The sequence below is a fragment of the Manis javanica genome, chromosome 4 (genome assembly GCF_040802235.1).
Source record: "Manis javanica isolate MJ-LG chromosome 4, MJ_LKY, whole genome shotgun sequence".
Taxonomy (NCBI): domain Eukaryota; kingdom Metazoa; phylum Chordata; class Mammalia; order Pholidota; family Manidae; genus Manis; species Manis javanica.
This window is the reverse complement of record NC_133159.1, coordinates 9,457,052-9,477,636: the sequence shown is the minus strand read 5'-3', so window position 1 is coordinate 9,477,636 and position 20,585 is coordinate 9,457,052. Positions and strand designations below refer to the sequence as shown.

At 43.7% G+C, this 20,585-nt stretch overlaps 1 protein-coding gene across 12 annotated transcripts in view; it reads right to left on the bottom strand.

The window, feature by feature from the left end:
* The window catches only part of VPS13D (vacuolar protein sorting 13 homolog D), a 277,290-nt gene that overhangs the window by 32,935 nt on the left and 223,770 nt on the right, over positions 1–20,585 (bottom strand). For 10 of the 12 annotated variants that reach the window (XR_012129991.1, XM_073233217.1, XM_073233221.1 and 7 more), the window contains one exon: positions 20,286–20,481. The exons of 1 other annotated variant lie outside the window; for it this stretch is intronic. Coding sequence is in view for 9 of the 11 variants with exons in the window: in XM_073233217.1 (XP_073089318.1) it covers positions 20,286–20,481 (196 nt within the window). In the remaining 2 variants the exon portion in view is untranslated. Of the gene's footprint in view, positions 1–6,908; positions 7,006–20,285; positions 20,482–20,585 lie in introns of all 12 variants that reach the window. One more of the 12 variants, XR_012129992.1, reaches the window with a different exon arrangement.

Here is a 20,585-nt window from a genome sequence, read left to right as displayed (position 1 = left end):
TGGTAGGCAGGGCCAGAACGGACTCAGATGCTTGCAGCACTCTCCCTAAAGAACCCTGCAGGGCAAGACATGAACTGCAAAAGGGGTACCCTAAGAATGGGTGAAAGCAAAATCTCCCTGCCTCCCAGCTTGCCTGAAATTCTCTTGCTGCTAACACAGGGGGAGGAACATCTGGAACTGGTTTTGAGGCTCTCCAGCTGCAGAGCCACTAGAGTTAAGTTCGTGTTTCATTGGAAATTGCATTTCAGGGGCTTATGGACTGTCCTTTCTGATTCTCATCAGGGTGAAGTACAACCTAGAAGACAAGCTGGTTCAGAGACCAGCTTTGCTTTTAAATATTCTCCTTTCCCCATCCCCCTTTGAAAGCACAATTAGTGGTCCAGGTGGCGAAAAAATAAAAAAGAGAAAGGAAAGGACTTGGGGTCATCTCAGGTGCATTTCTATGCCTTCATAAAAATCAGAGGCACCCCGGGGTTAGAGCCGACACCAAACCTGATGAACACTTGTTCCTCTAGAAACAAGGACCAATAAAACTGAATCCATCTGAATCACTGGAGGGCTTGCTACTACAAGACTTGACAAACTGTGGATTCAAAATGTGTTAGAACTTGTTGCGAGTCTAGGAGGCAGTGGGACAAGATGCTAGACCCCTCAGAATGGGCAGCAGAATAAAGTCCCCCCCAGCCACTGTTTGCAGCCCACCAGTGCGACTTGCGATTTGGCTTCCCAGCCACTGGAACACAGGCTTGAGGGAGGCAGAGCCCAGTCAGCACCTGTGGGAAAAGCAGGCACACCGGGAGTCTGCCAAGGGCAGAGGCAGCAGCACCTCTTCCTACCATGCCAATGGTCCTCTGGACCAGGGCAGAGGCAGTGAGGGAGGGCAGGCATGCAGCTTTCCAAAAAGCAAGTTCCTTGGGAGTGGAGAGAAGCAGGCAGGCCCAGGACAACTGTGATTCTGACAAAGGAAGGTGGTCACACTTAAGGCAAGAGGTAACCCTTCAGCCGCTGCTCTTCATTGCTCCCTTCCCATAGGAACACTCAGATGCAAAAGCTCAGACCAGACTTCCTTCTGCATGTTTCAGAAAGCACTGGAACTTTCCAGTACTTTCTCTGTCTTAAGGCTTTTGCAGACAAGAATTTCTATAAATCCCAATTAGTGGATCATCTGGCTACCTCATGGTATCCTCAATCTGAACAAAACAATTCAAAAGAGCAAAACAATTTCTTCCTATGATTTAACTATTCACTATTCCTTTCACTCCTAAAAGACTAGGCATAGCATAATGAGTTCAAATAATGGTACCAAATGAGTTTGAATACATGACAAAGAGAACCTCCAAACATGTGCCCCCCTTAAAAGACACCCAGTACCAAGGTCTGCTCACCTTTGGGTTGAGCAATCATTTCGTGAAGTCCAGACCATAAGTGAGCTCTATCCAGGGACCTACTTCTAGGCTTTTTAAGCAGCTTGCCTATGGATGTGTAACTAAACAGAATCCAACAATCCAGGGCTGGCCAGCTGCTTAGTCTTTTTACCTCTTCTAGAAGTCTCTATTTCAGGCCCCACAGCACCAGAATAAACAGAAGTTATCCTTGGCCACCAAAAGGCCACCAAGGTGTGTTGAATGCACACTACTTGGATACTCTCCTCCCAAGGCTTCCTGTACTGTGTACCAGCCAGAGTTCCCAGGAGACCCGCTGGTGAAGGCGGCCTTGGGTGCACGGCAGAGTAAAGACAAGCTGGAGCCAGGCTGTATCACTGCTCTTTTGCACTGGCAAATTCTGAGCTTGAAGGCTGCACTGGTTCATCATTTGGGGGTTGCTGGGGGTGAGGGGAGACACAGAAGAGAGGACCAGGGACTGCGTAGCTCCTGGACACAAAGCTCAGCGACCTGGTTCCCCAGATACTGGCACTGAAAGACTAGGACCTCCCAAGCTCCCCTCACACCATCTCTGGGTCAGGCTGGTAGAGCTGAGAGAATATGGTAAGCACCCTTCACATTGTGATATCCAAAGTTTGTAGCCCCTCTCCTCTACTACCTGTACTGTGTCTTTCCCCAAATCTTTTGGGTCATAGGCAGAAATCCATTTCCTACCTTCCACATCCAAGAATCAAAAGGAAGTAGATCTGGGACCTGGTAAGACGCTTCAGATTTAAATCATGAGGCCTTTTGATAGGAGAGACCAAGAGTTGGTCCTGAAATGGTACAGAAATTAGGAGTGTGTGCTCTGCATTCGGATCTCCAGCATTCAAATTTTGGTTCCCTTTCTCACTACCTTTGTGATCTTAGACAAATTATATAGCCTCTCTGTACCTCAACTCCCCTATCTGTAAAATGGGGAAGGCATAGCACCTATCTCACTGGGTTGTTATAAGAATTAAATAGTAATGACAGCAATACACATAAAATGCTTAAAATAGTGTGCAGCATGTGCAAGCACTCGCTATCTGGTGCATCGCCATCCAGAGCACCTCAGATGCCTTCTCTGTTGCAGCTTTCTGGAAGTGACAGAAATACATGTCTTGTTGGACAGCAGAGACAAAGGACAGGCAGGCCCCCAGTTTGGCCAAAGGATGTGGCTGGCTAGCAGGAAGGCCTAGACTATTCCTTAACCTGCCTTTCCCTTGGGCCCTCTGGATATGAAGAGCCCTTTCCTTTTCACTACTTACACCAAAGGCTGACTGTGTGTCCATTTACTCAATGTGGCACTATTTCACGAAGCCAGGCTTCCCCAGGCTACCTGTGACAAGCCACCTGTCCCCCATGCCCTCCCTGCTGAAGGGGCTGAGGCCCTAACGGTGGCCTGCCTGACAGGCAGCACACCAGGCTAGCAGGCGTCCCAGGGGCCAGCCTTCCACCTGCTCTGCTTTAGCATGTCGGCTTAGCTGTGGAAAGCCAGAAAGTGAGGGTATTAACAGCCTTTGAGGAGGCCGCGCAGCAGGGAAGGGAAGACGGCTCAGCAGCTGGAGAACGCTCCACCATCGGCATCCAGCCACCTCTGCCGCCGACGCGGCCTCCTCAGAGACGGGTAGGTTTCCTGTGGTGTCAGCCCCACTTCCTTCGGCAACATTATACTGCAAACAGAGAGCTACTTTGAATAAAGCACCATGGTGTCCCGTTTCTGGCTGAGAGGGAGGAGGCAGGCTGCTTCCCTGCTCTAGAGGGAAACCCTCTCTGGATGGCATTTCTTCCCTTTCCCCAGGCCTGAAAGGCTCTGCTTGAAAAAAAGAAACATTCAGGCTCTCCTTCCTGACCTCAGACGGGCGAGTTCTGAATGACAGCTGGGTCTATTACACGCGGTGTGAGAGGGTTAAACAGGACAGCCGCCCCAGCTCCTTATAAACGCTCGCCCTGTGGACATGTACTGGTTGGCGGCAGTACAAGACCGAGCTGTGTTACACGCCTTAACGATATGGTTCAACTGTCGGTCAGGCTTGGGCCTGGCACTGGGCCAGACCGCAATCAATGGGACACAGAACCTCCCCCCTTTCAGATCATCACGAAGGCTCGTATTATCTCCTTTTCGTTGTGCTGGTTAAATTTATGGAGCAGAACCCTGAAGCCGCATTCCTTGGCTTGGGCCGGCCCACGCGGCCCTCCTTCCCTTTGTTCCGTCCTGTAAGCGAGCCCCGCTTCGAAGGACTGCAGGGTTGTTAGTTCAGGCACCGACTGTTTGCTCATGACTGAAATGAAGAGAGTTCAGTGGAAGGGCAAAAGGACAGCCCAAGTGTAAAACCCCATCCCAGCAGGCCCTGGGCCCTGACATATAGGCCTCGAGCTGCTCCTGCATGTACAATTTCACTTTGTTCTCACACAAGCAAAATCTTCAGTCTGCTCTATGATAAACCTTCTATGGAACAGCAACCAAGTCCTCCGGCGGCACCCCTCTATGTGAACTTGCGGGTTCCGGAGCTCCATGGGAGGCAAGCTTGCTTGTGACATAGCCAAGACACTGGAAGAGCTACAGCCATCTTCCAGTCTTCCTGGGTCCCACAGGGGATGGGGATGCAAACATTGACTAGCAGTCTATTTTTAATATTAATATTTAATACTGATATAGCAAAAAGCAAATTGGCTTTTCAGGCCTTGGCTACAAGGGTGGGCTATATAAGTGCTGTACGTGAGAGCATATGCCTGCATGTGTGCAAGAAGGGCAGGTACCCATAGTGGATTCAGTCTCATGGAATCAAAACAGGAGATGGTCCCATGCACTAGACCTATTGAGTCTGCCCAGTTGCTCTCATCTTTGATCTTTAGTAACTTAGTGTACAAAGAGTTAAACAGTCAGCCCAATGGACAGCCCTTCATTTTAGTTTTGGAGTTTAAGCCAAGAGGGGAGCACTTTGGAGTGGCTCTGGAGGGGTGCATTTACAGCTCATTCCAGAGGATGCCATCTGATGGCCTGAAAGCTAAGTCTCCCAGTGGGGACGCCAGACCCTCCAAGGGATGCGTTGTGAATCATGGCTCATCATATATGTCTGCTGTGCTTCAGTGGGTCCAGCTATAAAATGAGGCTGCAGGGTTGAATGGTAGAAGTCTGGAATAATTACTAGAACTCTTCTAACCAAGGTCCAAGCATAATAGAGACGGAAGGACTAAGAGGAACACACAGTAAAAAATACCCAAGTCAGAACCAAACTAAAGGCACAATGAGAGGCTCAGGTAGGAAAGCCTTTGAGGGGAATCACTGCTGACCCATAAGTGCTTTCCTGCCAGTTTTGTCTTTACAGCCACGGCTAGGCAACACACAACTAGGGTCCACGTGTGTTTACAACGTGCAGTAAGGCACTTTCCAATTCTGGGTAGGAGCAGACTTCTCTGTTTGAAATCAGACCCTGGTTCAATCTGAAGGTGAAAACTGTGCTTTGCGATTCAAACCATGTATATTCAAAGCAGGTATTTCTGAATAGAAACTGTACATGTGCTCTTGCATTTTTCTTCGCAAGGTTTGCTTTTCCCTATGCTGATACTTAGAGATGAGCAAATAAACTAGTCATTCCAAAAACCTAATGCACCTTTTTTTGGGGTAGACAGATGCCAGGGAATGAATGGACCATGGAAAACTGTCTCTTGTTATTGAGGATTCCTCTTCCTTATGCTAATCCTGCTTTTGTATACTATTTGTTCTGCTTTGTTAAAAATATAGGTTCTTAAGTTAGGAAAGAAGAGGCAAGAAGATGTGAAATAGGCTAATTTAGGAAATTCTCAAGACGAATGTGCAATCCTTTGTCTGTCTCTACTTATTTATATACAAATTCAGGGTTCAGTTAAGTCTTTAGTCATAGTAACCCTTCACATCTCCCAGGACAATCCACAAAGCACTTGCACACACATTACCACGCAGGTTACATTAATAATCATAAAAGAATGCAGTCAGGTACATAACAGAAGAGGACTCCTGAAGGCCTACCTGGCGCATCCTGAGTCCAAACTACATCAAGATTCTTTGCTATATTAAAATTTGGAAAACTGGACCCACCCCTGAGAATGAGACTCTATTATGGGTCAAGACAGACTTTGAGAACTTATAGTGACCTGGATGCCCCTACTTCCTGCTGGACTGTCTCCATCTCAGGGTCTCCTGATGACCATATTCCAGGGACATAAAATCACAAGTAAATGAAGAGGCCAGAACCTGAAAATGTAAGGACACAAGTTGCTTACCAACGGGATGCAGCAGTAGCAGCACACACATCCAGAGCTGCCATCAGCAGACTGCCTGCAGCACCCACTTCTCTCCTGAGCTACTGGGCACTGTTACTTACTTTAGCATTGTGGGTAGAGCTAAGAAGGACTAACTGGATACTAGTTGGGAACTAAAAGGAATTACGTTTTAGAATTTGCTTGTTCACACCATATGCACATTCATTCTTGGTGCAAAACAGCCTCTGTTGAGGTTTTTTTTAAACACTGATTTTTTAGCCATCAGCTAAACAAAGTTGTGAACACTCAAATACCTCTACAGTGAGCACTGGGGAGTGCCCCATCTACATGGGTTTGTTGGGATCTTATATTTTATGTAGCTGTCCTCCCACACTCCCCCCACCTGACCTAGCCTGTCACTGTCTGGGGCCACTTGAATTTTCCCAGAGGCGAAATCAGAGGGAAGGCTGAAGCAGAGACAGAGCAGGCAGTGGCCATAGATGCAGTCCCTCAGGGTATTAGGGGTAACCAACTTGAATGGTGCTAGCCTAGCTGGCGTTCAGACTACAGCCAAGGGCTGCTCAGGAGTATTTGAGGTACACCACCACTTCAGATCAACCTACTTCCTTTTTATTTTTAGAAAACATTATTAAGCTTTCACATGTTTTGCCTGGGCTTTTTTCATGCCAATGCCCGGCTTCCTCCTGGATGGCAGAGCCAGCCCTCTAGACCCGGGCCCCTCTCTACCTTCCTCCAGGGAGTTAACTGGTCATTCACCTCAGCCACGCAGACGCAGAGGTGACAGGGCCAGGGCGACCCACGCACCCTTTGAAGTGGAGAGACTGACCTGAGGAGGGGACATAAAGCTGTTCGCACGAGGCCACGAAGCAGAGCACTGCCAGGGCTGGAATCAGGGTTCTGGCCTCACGATTGGCAATCCTGTTCTCTTGCCAAGAGGCCACGCTGCCTCCATTACCCAAACGGAAGATCCAGATAGGTTATTTTGATCACAGAGACTTAAGTCAGGGAGGAACTGATCCTACTCTGACAGATTAAAAAAGGAATGTGAACTGCTGGCACTTCAACACAATAAATCAGGATGAGTCCTAGGCTACTCTGTCAGTTCCAGCACTACATTCTGGGAGTAAGAATAAAATCCTGTGAATCCTACCCCCAACTTTCAAGAAAAAAAAAAAGTCTGGGGTATATTAGATTTCAATAAAAGGTTTTTAAAAATCTGCCACAAGAGCATGCTATACTTACCTGATGGTCTCTCTAAGTCTAGGTCCCAAATGAATGGCCCAGGCTGGATGCAATTCTCCCATGCACCACCTCCCTTGCTCAATGGACACCCAGTTTCCTAGGAGGCGCAAGAAAGCAACAGGAGCTACATTTCTGGAAACTGAACAATGGGAAGACGAGTTTTGAAATGAATTACGAAATGAGTATTTATAATCTAAGGAAAAATCATTTTCAAAGGCTCAAGCTTTACAATAACCCAAAGTTATCTCCCCTTACTTTCATTGTGCAGAAACCGTGAAATAAAGAGTGCATGATAAAAGTGATGTTTTAAAAAGCCCAATGAACCTAGCCAGAAATGAAAGAAATAGCTTTTTTTTCCTTTTAGATAGCTCTGCACCCAAGAGCACTTTTGTTTTTTTAACAGACATAGGGGGACCCCGACCCATATGATAATGTGAGACTGTCCTGGCAGAAGTCACACAGATAAGCCCTTGATAGTTTCAACAGCCCCACAGAGGGAAGGTCTGATTCTACAATTCAAAAGCCTTCAACGATACTGAACAGTAGACTGTCATGAGTCTGGAAGATATAACCGTTTTTGAAGAATGCTTTCCAAACCACGTAATGCTTTCAAAGCTGTTTATCAAAAGAGCTGTATGAGTGACAGTGGCCTGAAACAGTTTGTCAGCTGTTACAGAGTCAAATGCCCTATCCTAATGTCTGTAAGTGTGCCATCATTCACGGCTGTTCTGCCCTTGGCAGACAACAGATGCCAGGGTTTGGGGACATTCACTACATAGCTCTTACCCGACAAACCTGGCTCCAGGACAGATTTCCATGTCATGTGGGGCTTTTGGCTGAACTCTGCTCGAACCCCGAGGCATATCATTTACAACAGACACTAACAACAGTTTGGGATCACCTGCTCTTCACAAATGGGTTCAGAGCAAGTTCGTAGCCTCTGCACACCTCTTCCAATGTGCACACCTCGTACACAAAGGTTGAGTGCCCAGGTGAGTTCCTCCACTCAGCAATTCCAGCCATGTGACTATCACAGGTTTGTAGGCCTGAGTTTGTCTATTTTGTGTGAAGAAAGAGAAAAGGAAGGACAAAGACCCAGCAAAGCAGAAGAACTTGTCTTAGCACTACAGCAAGTGGTCAGCAAGTTTTCAGGGTCAGGGGATAAATAAGAGGCAAAGATAGAATCCTTGTTTCACTCAAACTCAACATCCCATTTTCAGAGAGCACACAAATGCCATTTCCTGAGCCCTGACTACTCGCTGCATGTCAGGTTAAGTGCTTTATATACATAAGTCATGTGGTCCCTATAACCACCCACCGAGGTGGGCGTTACTACTCCTACGCCACATGAGTCAAAGGAACCTCACCTCAGAGGTAAGAAGGGGGCAATAACGTGCTCCAGACCATAGCTAAGAAATAACAGTGAGATGATGCAAACCCAGGGCTGTCTGACTCCCTTCTAGGCCCTCTAACCTCGTACTACACATGCAGGTACCAAGCAGTGCTGTGGGAGCCCCCTCCTGAGTCCTGAAAATGCCTGGTTTCTATTTTACACCAGATGCCACAGGCTCCTTCCCATTTCCCCTCCAGAACTGAGAAGACCTGTGATTTTATGTTCTTTCCACATCTTTTTCTGAAATAGGCGCTTCTCTTTGAAGAAAGAGACCTCTTGCCCTTGGAGTGTCAAGATAAGAAAAACTTTCAGCAACTTCCCTTAGAAACTACAAAACACCCATCAGCACCCAGGATCTAAGTACAGTCGCTCACCAGCTGCCGGCCCCTCTAAATAGCTTTTATGGTTCAATGAGGAGTGGTGACAGGGCCATGTCACTACCGTGGGGTGTGCTATTTCTTTCATGTTCCTGGGATCTGACAAGAGCCTTCTACAACCTGTTTCTTTACAACACACAGAATGAGAGATTAAAGACCAATACCAGACTTAAAGCTGGGGCTGGGACTAGCCACAGCTTCTCTCCAGACGTATTCTACATCTTCCTGGGAGTGAAGGACCCCTGACCACACGCAGATGTTGTTCCAATGTAGAAGTGATGGTTCAACGAGATAATACATGTAAAACACACAGAAAGGTGCCTGGATCATAGTAAAAGTTTTAAAGTATCAGCAATAATACTATTATTTATTAATACCAATCTTAAAGAATGTTCTAGCAGAAATAATGGATACAGATTTCAGTAAACATTAATTCAGAACTACTAGTTGGAAGTAGACATCAAGAAAGGATGAATGAATTAGCGAAAAATTTCAATAGGACTTCTGATTAAATACTGCTGATTTAGTGCACAGACCCCTCTAAAGTGAAAGCTAAGGGATGCAAATGGCATGAATCTGAAGAGATTAAGAGAAGGTATCAATGGTCTTAAGGAGCTGAAAAGCAGATGGACAAGTGGTGCTGAAATGTGGGCCTGAGGGAAGGGAGTTCACAGGACAGTAAGTCATCAGTACGGAAAGTACGGCCTCTGCATCTCAGAAGGATGGAGGCACCAAGGAGCCGTGAAGGCCTGGGCCTAGGAGAGGACAGGGCAGCAGGTGTGTGAGGGGTGAGAACAGGGAGAGTGGCTGAAAGCCTGTGTAAGAAGCAGTGAGACCTGCTGGTCCCTGTCTCAGTCCTCAGCCTGCTCCTCCTCAGCAGAAGACTGGGATCAACAGGTCCCCCCCACCACCCCATCTTCCCAGGAAGGCCCCAGGCTCCAATCTGCTTGTTAGGGCCTCCTCTCTCCTGGGGAGAGGAACAAATAGTCGAGAATTACCAAACATCTGAGAGCTGTCTCTATCATGGAAGAAAACGACCAAAACAAACAAATGCAGAGCGGACATTCAGAAAGCACCAGGACACCGGCTTTGTGATGGACCTGGAGAGCTGCCTGTCCAGAGGGGACCGGGAGGCATCTAGGGGAAGAATTTCTAAGAAAGAGAGTGAAACCGATAAAGTACTTCCTACATTTTTTACAAAACATATAGACGTACGTTTGTGGATAAATTAGTACAGGCAGATAATTTTTTTAAAAGGAATTATTAACCTCAGAGTAAAAACAGTGGAAAATAAGAGTTTGAGGATAAACTGGGAAAATGAATATAGAAAACTGAGCCAACAACAATAGTGAAGGCAGTTACTAACTCTAGGGAGAAAAAAAAACAAACCAAATAGTTAAAAAGAAAGGAAACATAATCATAGTAACCTATGTGAAGCCACTGGGGATACTATTTCCATAGTCTTAATAATACAAAAACTGAAAATTGATTTACCCAAAAAGGGTGAATAAATATACTGAAAAACGTGGGGAGGGAACATGTGTGCACAGCAATAGGAAGTCCAATGATGTCAAGAAATAGCACTATACTCTTGTTTTTTCTAAGTAGTATGGAGGTAAATAAATACCTCCAAATTAAACAAACAACCCCAAGTACTGAAAGTGGCTGCCTTTGGGGGAGCAGGAATCAGAAGTAGGGAAAAGTTGGGCAGGAATCTCCTGGTCCTTGTTTTCAAACATGCAGAAGTCTTTGTAAGTCTTTAAAAGTGTGGACAAGTATTTACTTTGATAAAATGCAATTTAATTTGAAAAGATTAAAAGAAGGTCACAGTGAGATAATTAAGATAAAAATAATAGGTTTTGAAAATGTAATTGTTCCTTCTCAAACTATTCAAATTCAGTTAGACAATATCCATCATATTATTGATAAGTTTTCACAAATGCCTAGGGTACCTAACTGGTTTTCTTGGTTTCACTGGATATGGCTGGTAATTGTCGGTCTGCTTTTGTTATGTATCTGTATTCTTATTCTGTTAATGTGTGTATGCAATTTAATTAGTAGTTTGTTAAAACCTATACATGCTTATGTTACTCTACAAGAAGTTATGTCAAAGAAATAATCTTCCCATGTTTTCTTCCGTCTGCTACTTCTATAGCTTTTCTTCTTCCTAATTACAGCCCTTTAGTAGAATTCGTGCCTCATATCGAAAATTACCGAATATCATAATTCTTCCAAGTGGTAAAGATACCTTAAGACAAACGCTGGGCATAGAACCCACAGGGCATAAATCTGCAAAGAAGTAAAAAGCTAACCTCTTCAAAGAATATTGCTTCTCTCTCACTTACCAACTTTACATGTCCCTGTATGGCCCCGGAAGATGACTGGTTAGCCAGAGACGGGTAAGATTCCTCAAGGGAGGAACAACCTAAGACAGGCACAGTCGCAGGGGGGCCATCAGGTGAGAAATTGGGGATCAACAGAGGGGAGGCTTAGAACCTCACCCCCCCTGTTTTGAGAGAAATCTTCTGCATCCGTGGATGTTTTGTTGCCCTTGTCTAGCTTGGATTAATACTTAGTCCATAGGCACAGACCTGATCATCTACATTTGCCCTCTTACAGCACTAAACTATGTTTTCTACCTTTATCTTGCATCTACCTACCACTTCAGCATTTTATTTAAAAAAAAATAAGGGAGAAATGTGGGATTCACATATAAATCAAGTATAAAAATCAAATGAATAATCATATCTGACCTGACTGTTTATAGTTCATGATGTGTGATCAAAACCGAAAGTTTCTGTGATATGACTGCCCTTGCACTGTTCACCATGTAAGAACTTATTCACTATGTAAGAACTTGTTCATCATGTAAGAACTTGTTCGTTATGCTTCAGAAGATTGGAGACTGTTGAGAATTAGGCTTTGGGTTGATTAATGATTGTACATTGAGTCACCTATACAGAATTGTATTGTTAACAACCATTTGATCAATAAATATGAGAGATGCCCTCTCAAAAAAAAAATTTAATTGTTCTTATTAATTTTAATAGCTAAATAATATTTAGTAAATACATATAAGGTGAAAAGAATAATTAAAAAATCAAGAGATCATTAGCCAATTGTGGACAATTATTAAATCTAGGATAATATGTTTTGAAAGGGCTGCGACGGACGTGGAAATAAAGTGGAAAAAAAATGCCTCTAACTACCAAACCTCCCTGAGACACACCACCACACAGAAGCAATTTAGTTGTTTTCAAGACAAATAGCAAGCCAAATTGATAACAAAGTGGTACTTCAAGAAAACAGTACGAAATTGCTTTAATGAACAAAAAAGACCAATTTAAGAATAGTAAAACAAAACAGCTTGGCGACTCTCAAGAATATTGAAGATTCTTCAAAGCAGTTTGTCTTCAAGTATTTAAATATTCTCAGTGCTTAATACCTATTATATGCTTGGAATATAGTAAAAGGTCAATACTTAACCAATTAATGAATTCCTATTGTCAATTTGCCTATACTGGAAGCAGTGTGTTTATTAAGCAATTGGATCTGAATACCATAAGTTTGGAATTGGCTAAACTGATTAACGGGTCCCTCAATATTTGAAACAACATGAAAACTCTCTGAGGTTCGCATCTTTCCATGAGGGGTATGAAAGACACCCACATGGTCATTTGGCCTTTAAGGCCTTAGAAGGTGGGCAGGTGCCAGTTACTACCGCCCTAACTGAGCCACTGGGGTACATCAGTGACATTTTGGGAGCCCATGAGCTCTGCCCTGTCTATCCTGGCAGTACTCAGTAAGGCTACGTTGGATTCAACCAGTCCTAACCCACCAGGGTTAGCCAGGGTTCCTGTGACCCATCCTTCTCATAATGAGGAGTTTTGCCCTGACTCTCCTTTGAAGTTTTCTACAGTCCCTGTGATTTTATGATACAGCTTGGGTCCCCCCTGCCATTATCTATGTTTGAAGTATGTTTGGGGAAAATCTACTAGGAGCTGTCTCTGGTGTTAACACAGAACAACTGCCTCATAAAAACTGCTTTCCACAGGGAGTTCAAAGGGGCTTATCCAAATACTGTGGGTTTGTCCTGCTCCTCCAACTTTGCTAGGGTAAAAAGCTGAGGTTTTGCTAAGTAAACTCTGACACAGATTTCCAGAAAGAGCTGAGGGCAGTGCTAACACACCCAAGTGGCCTCCTGACAAGATGGACCTCATGCTTTGAAGCAATCTGCTCAGCACTTACTATGCTGCTGAAGTTAAGATTTATTGGGACAGTCGGTTAAGGTGAAGGACTAAACTAGGTAAATTATTGTGAGAGGTCTTTCTGATACGTGATAAAACCTTTCCAGTGGTAACGTCAAGAAACCCAGTAAAAGTCAGGAGCAAACCAAGAGAACTGACAACTGTTGGCAGGAGGCCTAAGTGAAGCATCATATTACAGTGGCTCCTAGAGTTTAATCCATATTAATCCACCACTGCCAATATGTGCTGTTTGTCAGCAGGATGATGGGTCACCACCATATTTTCAAATAGAACAGTTTGTCAAGAAAATTAACCAGGTACAGGTACTTGTTAGCTGGTGGCATATTCATGAGTCACAGAAGGTGCAAAGAGTGGCACTGTTTTGCATTTTTGCAAATCTCTTTAAGTCTTGCTCAATAAGAAACAGCTGTATTATCTGCTTCTATAATCTGTTACAATATCACACACTCTGTAGCTTCTGGAAAACTACTCTGTACATTCATTAGAGAATATTATCATAAAAATATTTACTACCTATCTATCTATAGGTTTGACCTTATGGATCCCTGAAAGGTTCTGGGGTTCCTTAGGTGTCCTAAACTCCTATTTTGAGAAGCTCTGTTCTAAAAGGACCCATATGGACAACTTCTGTGCTAATTATAAATCAATTTCCTCCTTGTATTAAAGTAAATCCACTAAGAATATAGATTAGTAACACTGTTAACCTGATTTGAATTATATAAACATGACACAATAAAATTCTATTTCTTTTAAAGTATACCAGGCTTAAAATGTTTCACTAATTCAATCTTATCCACCCCTCCTCCGCCAATCTGACAAATTAGTGAGAAACAGCAAGAACCTGTCTTTGAGAAGCAGTCTGTCAAAAGAGTACTAGATAGAGGCATCAGGGCAAGGAAACTTAGGGTTCAGTATAACCCCAAACCTACCTTTTCTTCCTCCCAAGATTGTGAGCCTTTACTTGTAATACAATACTACAGTCTTCAATTCCCTGCTAGCCCATTTGTTCTTTATGTATCTCAGAATCACCTTACAGTCTGAAGCTCTCTGGGAGCAAGGGATTTGAATTCAAACCTGGGTACTCTCTTTAAGGGAGATTCCGATTTCACCCTGAGCAAAGAGGGATGATTCTGTAAGGGAAAAACCATGAAAGACATAGGGTAGTCATCAAATATAAGTAAACTTTTTTGGCAGAGGAATTCCACAAACAGTAAATGGCTCTTTATTCTTTTCTAAAGCACGAAGTACAAGATTTTTCTCAGGAAGAAATAATATGGTTGTGTTTCTCTTGAAGTTCAAACCCAAAATCTCAAATGCAGACAGACATCCAGAGTTTTAAAAATCAAGTCATTGAATGAGGAAGGGACTATAGATGCACAATGGCTACATCTGATTATTGAACTTTTTAAATGGAAGAAACCAAAACAGAAAGAAATCACACTTTTCATTCCATTTTCTTTGAGCTAAGACTTGCTGGTTGAGATACGAGGACTTACTTTAAAAATGTACGTGCCTAAATTCAGTTTATTTTTACTTTTGGAAGCAGGATTGTGCCGTTTCCATGAAGTCAGTCATCTCTGTATGCCAAAAATGGCAAAAAATAGACACTCTCTTTTCTAGAAAGGATTATAATGTACCATGACCAAAAAAGTGTGTGTTTTTTTCCCCTAACAGATAATCTTGCATAAAAATGAGTCATGGGATTTCAGAAATGGAAAAGCTTTTCTCAAATATGTGTGTGCAGGAACACACACACTTTCTGTTTTTTTTCAGCAACAGATCTGAGCTTCCCATAAGTTATGTTATAATGACAATGGTATCATCTGGAGCCTTTGAGTGAAAGGAAGGTACGGTATTTAGAGTTCAGCAAGAGGGAAGAAGCCTGTCTTAGAAAATAAAATTTCTCTGCTTGTGTTCCTGTGAGAGGAATTTTATCTTATAAGGCATGAAGGACTGCTAAAATGTTTCTTAAAAAGATCTTATCCTGTAACTTCATCAGCTTACTTTCAGACCTGATTGAGACATCCTATGTCATTAACACAGCTCTGAATGCTGTTTCTCCTTCTGGGGTTGTGCAGGAGTGAAAAAATGACCCATCCACCTTCAAGCACTCTCTGGCAAGGCCTGGTTTGGTGAGATCAGGATATAAGACTATATGGCTCTGGCCTCATACATACCCAAGCGTGAGCAGAAGACAGATCAAGCGGCTGCCCCCTAAAACCACTGTGCCACTTTTGGAGGACAAAGGATAGGTATGATTCGCCCCTTCCTCTCAGTTGGATGCAACAATAATTTTGTAGTTTCACTGGAATTATGAAATTGACATGCCAACTAATGCACTGACTACACCAAGCAGCAGATAGTTACTAAACCAACAGACATACATGACTAACGATGAGAACCAGAGCCTCAGGTTCTAGCTCTCACCTGTCAATATACATGTCTTTATATCAATGCCACTGAGGTCTACAGGGGTCACGTGGAAGGAGTGCCTTATACTTTTTAAATGAGTATTAGGCAGTAGCTACAGGATGACATGATTTATCTTTCTGAAGGGTTAATTTTACTGGGTAGCAATAAAAAATATTATCCTATCTTTAAAAATGGGATGAAAGTGTGAAATTCATTTACAGTTTTGAGATAAGGAACGGAAACTTTTCAAGCAATGTTGGACTTGCTCTGACCTCAGACACATGGCCTATCAGACCATTTTCTTCTGACTTAGATGGGACACTAGGGGGAAAAATTGAGAGCCCTGGTGTATCTAACAAACATCTACAATTTTTATTTCATTTTTACCTTTGGAAGTTCCTTAAAGGCTCAGTTCTACCAATTCTGCCTGATGTGTAATGCATAATACCAAGAAGAGCAAATGGCTACTTTCAGAGAAGAATTATTATTAAAAGCAGTATCGCAGACTAAAATGAAAGAGTACTGGGGCATCTTCTGAATTCCCTTTGCTGCCTGTTTTCTGACCAGTCCAACCTGACAGCATTGAAACTCTGGTGACCCAAGAGGGTCTTAACCCCTTTATCCCGGAAAGCCATAGGTAAGGTGCAAACACAGTTAACAAAACGGGTGTTGCCTTAAGAAAGCCCATTTCAATTTCACATCTAAGAGGCCATTAATCGAAAGTATCTTTAAAGTTTTGGGTGTGTCTCAGGGGTGTTTTTACTGAGAAAGTCAAATATGCCCACCATAAATCTTCTCTGTGAAATCAACCAAAAGGTTACCCAAAAGCTCTTAGAGCAACTGGAATGTACTTTCATGCGCACAATACAGGGGTCCTGGGATTCCAGAACATTATCAAAGTCCTGATGGCTATATTCTTAAACACTGATCTATCATTAGCCTTCAAATTCCCCACTCCTCCTTATCTAGCTTCAATAATGAGATAAGCATTAACACTCCTGAGCTTTGCTAAATTAGTTTAAAGATTTCAAGTTCTGCCAGCTCCCACTTCTCCCCCTGTTTTGGGTCTTGACTTAAAAGGTGAAGAAATATTTTGGAGGGAACCTCAAGGTCCAGCTTCATAAATCTTCATCGGCTACTTTCCTAAAATGTCATGCAACCAAAGCCTACAACAGATGGTATTTAGAGAAACAAATAAGCAAGCCCATAGCCCTGAGTTGGACACCCCTCTCTTTTCAGTGGCATCTTTGCCTTCTATTGGGAAGTGGCTGCTCCTGGGTCTCTGTAGCTTTCTCCCAAAGTATCTTTTCAAATGCCACCACCAAATCCTACCACGCATGCAGAGAACTGGGCGCACAGCCCTGTGCGTGCCCTGCTTTGGTGTGCTCTGTTTGAAGGATGGTGGGCTTTTCTACATGGCTTCAGCACCACAAGTGTGGCTGCACTGGTGCCACTTTCATACCCTTGGGAACAGATAACTGCGGCCCGGGACATGTAGACTAGAAGACGCAACCTGAGCCAGCAGAACGTTGCCTTGGAAAAGGCTTCTTATTTCAGTTCCAAACCGCACATACTTGTACAGTGAACAAATGCAGCAGGGGATATTGGTTCACAACACTCACGTCGAGGCCAAAGGCTCTGCTGTCCTCCGCCCTCTTCTCGTCCCCACCTCCACCTGCCTTCCCAAGAACTATTAGACTGCATGGAAATTTCTGAGAACAGTTAGGTGGCTGTCTCTTTGGAAAGCCTGCACACTCCAACAAGGAGAGGAGCTTGGAAGTATTTTAATCTAAAAGAACCCCAGGAGGGGGGGGTTCCCTATAAATAAAATCATGTTGACATAAACACAAAAAGGAGCCAATATTTCCTGTAAGGCCACTTTTCGGATGGATTACTGGAAGGAGTATTCTTTCACAGTTTCATGGCTTGCTTTGCTATCATCTGCTTAAAATTTGGGTCATTTAAAACATAGATGCTGAGATCTAAGCCTTCACTTGGATGAAATATTACAAAGGAAGCAGAAAGTCTCATTCCAAGAGCAGACTCAGAGGCAGAACTCTTGGACTCCTGGGTTCTATTCCTGGCTCAGTCCCTGGGCTCAGGTCAACCTTCGGTCAGAATCTCACTTCTAATCCCTTCAAATCATTTGTTAGTCCCTGTTGTCTAAACAGTGGGGAAAAACCCTGAGTAACACCCCTGGATGCTGTTCAATCAACTGGGATGGTTGGAGATGGTTATAACTCACTTCCAAGAAACCAGGGTGATTTATCCCTTGGTAGAACTAGTATGTTCCTAAGAGAGCGCAGTGTCATCAGAACAAACCCGTAAGGCACGGAAACATTTCTCCACCTGCAAAGAGTCTCTGTGTTCCTTTAACGTGACTTTCAAAAATAGTGTCGCCCAGTATTTTATAGTTGTTTATAGCTTCCACATAACTCTGGTTGGGCTTCAAACCTTAGAGAGGCCGAATAAACAGAGAGGCATATTTATTCACAATTTACAGATGAAAAAACTGAGGACTAAATACCAGGAGACCTGACCATGGGCCCAGCATTAATAAGTAACAGGGTTTGCACCAGACCTATTGTTTTCCAGGGCAATTGTTCTTTTTTTCTAACACATGGATCTTCATTCAGAACCCTACTTTTGGACCTAGACAAATGGACTGGGGGAAATCGCTTAAAGTGTTTCGGGAGAACTTACCGTGGCTCTTCCCTGCGAGAGAGAGGTAAGGCCCCGATCAGCATGGGTCCAGCATGTGCCCACGTCACCTACTACTGGCTCCTCCGAACAGAGAGGAGATGCAGGGTGATTCCCCCTCCTCTGAGCCTCCATGTCCACAGGCCCATCATGGCTACCAGCTTGCTCCTCACTTAACAGTGCAGCTTTTGCTTCTAGGGGGACTGAATGGCTAGGAAGATAGCTTTTCTGGGAAATCTGCACTTAAACTTCAGTTAGTCTGCCTAACTACTGAGGCAAGCTGCATAGCTTCTTTGGACCCCTTTTACCTGGAATGCAATTCTCTTTTCTCCTCACCTGGCCAACTCCTACCTAAACTTCTGGCTTCAACTCAGATATCACTTCCCTAGAAAAGCCTTTCTTGACCCCACTGACCATAGGTTTAGCCAACCTCCTTTTCTCCTTCACCTTCTCTATTTATACAGTGTCACAGCACCTTGTGACAATTACCACAATTTTAGCAACTGATTATTTACATAGTTATTTGTTTCATGTTTGCTGCCCCACTTGCTTGTAAGCCCTTGGAGACCAAGGACAACCTTGCTTTCTGCTACATTCCCAAAGCTGAGTTCTTAGGGAATTTGTAATCAATATTTACTGACTGAAGAAGAGTGAATGACAGATATATACTGGCTGACATGAAATCTAACCAACTATGGCAATGCTGGGCACCTGGTAAAAAGGACAAAAACACCTGTTTTTCTGTAGCAACCATTCTGTGCCTTTCTTGTGCTCTCAGAAAGTATCAGCTCCAAACTGACATGTATAAAACTCAAGTGATTTCTTTCTGATCAACATCATTAAAGCTCACAGCACAAAATAATAGTATTTTAAAAGTTTAACACGTCTGACATTTTTTGAAATAAATCACTCAATCCCATGACTACTTTGGGATTTTAAGAATAAGGATGGTTCTTTTGGAATTCTAGGGGCCTTCTGCTTTCCTCATACTTCAACAGGTCTGATTGTCCTTACAAAATCCTAGAGGCTGACTTCTTGGGCTTCGAGCAGCATGGAAAAACTAACTGGAAATACCTTTAAAGCCTTCCTACTGCCCCTCCTCCAACTTCATAAATGCTTCAGAATATACTCAAGGATTGTTTCAGCTCTGAGAATAGAATGTAACCTAACTAAAGTAAACTCTACAGATCCTTTTTTTAAAAAGTAGCTGCTGCCAGATGGAAGACATTCTGGCAGAACATATTCCATGGACTCAGTCTACAATCATAAGCATTTCCCCTACTGCAGTAATGTGTCATCAGTAAGGTTTCCTAGTGACAGACAAATGGATTCATTTTAATTGGGGATGCTTTTACTTCAAATCCTATTTGAGGGAGCAGAAGGGTGTGGACATGCTCCAGGCCCTAGGCATTCTAAAGGGCACACTAATTCACTTAGGGAGTATCTATTAACCAGGCAGCAGCAAAATCCTTCTGGGCTTAAGTGGAGTCCAGCTTGGCTGGAAACAGTAACACTCATTATAACTTTGGTTGATAAGATCCTCCAATTAGTCACTTGGAAAAAGGGAGGCTAAAATAGGCCACTAACACAAAGAGCTGAGTTAAAGTAGTTGGAGTCTGTGAGATTTGGAGCTGTCGGGGCTGCTGCTGGTTTGCCACCTCAGCTGGTATCAAGGCAAGACAGCACCCCACAGCAGAATTGCCAGCTTGCTCGGGAGTTTCTCTGTGAGATTGGGGAACCGACTGGCACTTTTAAGCAAAACGTGGACAAAGAACAGACAGACCCACAGGTGAACTGCAAGTGTCGGATTCTAGAACTGTCATGGGGACTAGGAGCAAGATGCATAATGGGCATGTAAGGGTCTAGTTAGTCTGGTGAACAGAGGAGGTATGTATGGATGTAATCCTGTATCTGACCCCTCTAGTGAAGAAAAACTGTATTTACATATACGTGTGATATATATGTATACACACACACACACATATATAACTCCAGTATATACAGATACAGATATAGATAAAGACAAATCGATACACACATACAGAGATATAGAAAAATTTCATGCCAGATTTTTATGCCTCATTTTCATGTATTTAGGCAGGTCAGAAATTTTAGTTACAGGTATTTCAAAATTTTAAAATCACATCATGAAGGCACAAAGTATATGATAAAATGTATCAGTATGGATGCACAGTGGCAAAAGCCACTCCCCACCACCACCACTGACCTGGGGCCACTAAGTGTGGCTGTGTCTCTCACCGCCTGGGCTGTTTCTGATGCAAAATCCAGGGCGCCTGCCACTGGCTTGGTTACAGTGCCAACCAGCCCTTTCCCAAGGCCAGATATGAAACCGCTGACACCCCCTTCTGTTTTCACACCTTCCACTGTCGAGGTTATAACACTGGTCAATCCACCAATGATACCTAGCAAAAAAGACAAGGGCTATTGTGACCTGGCCAAGGGTGAAAACAAAAGCATTTAAAGCCAAGCCCCTCAATTCCATGCGCCTGGCAAGGAACCTAAGGAG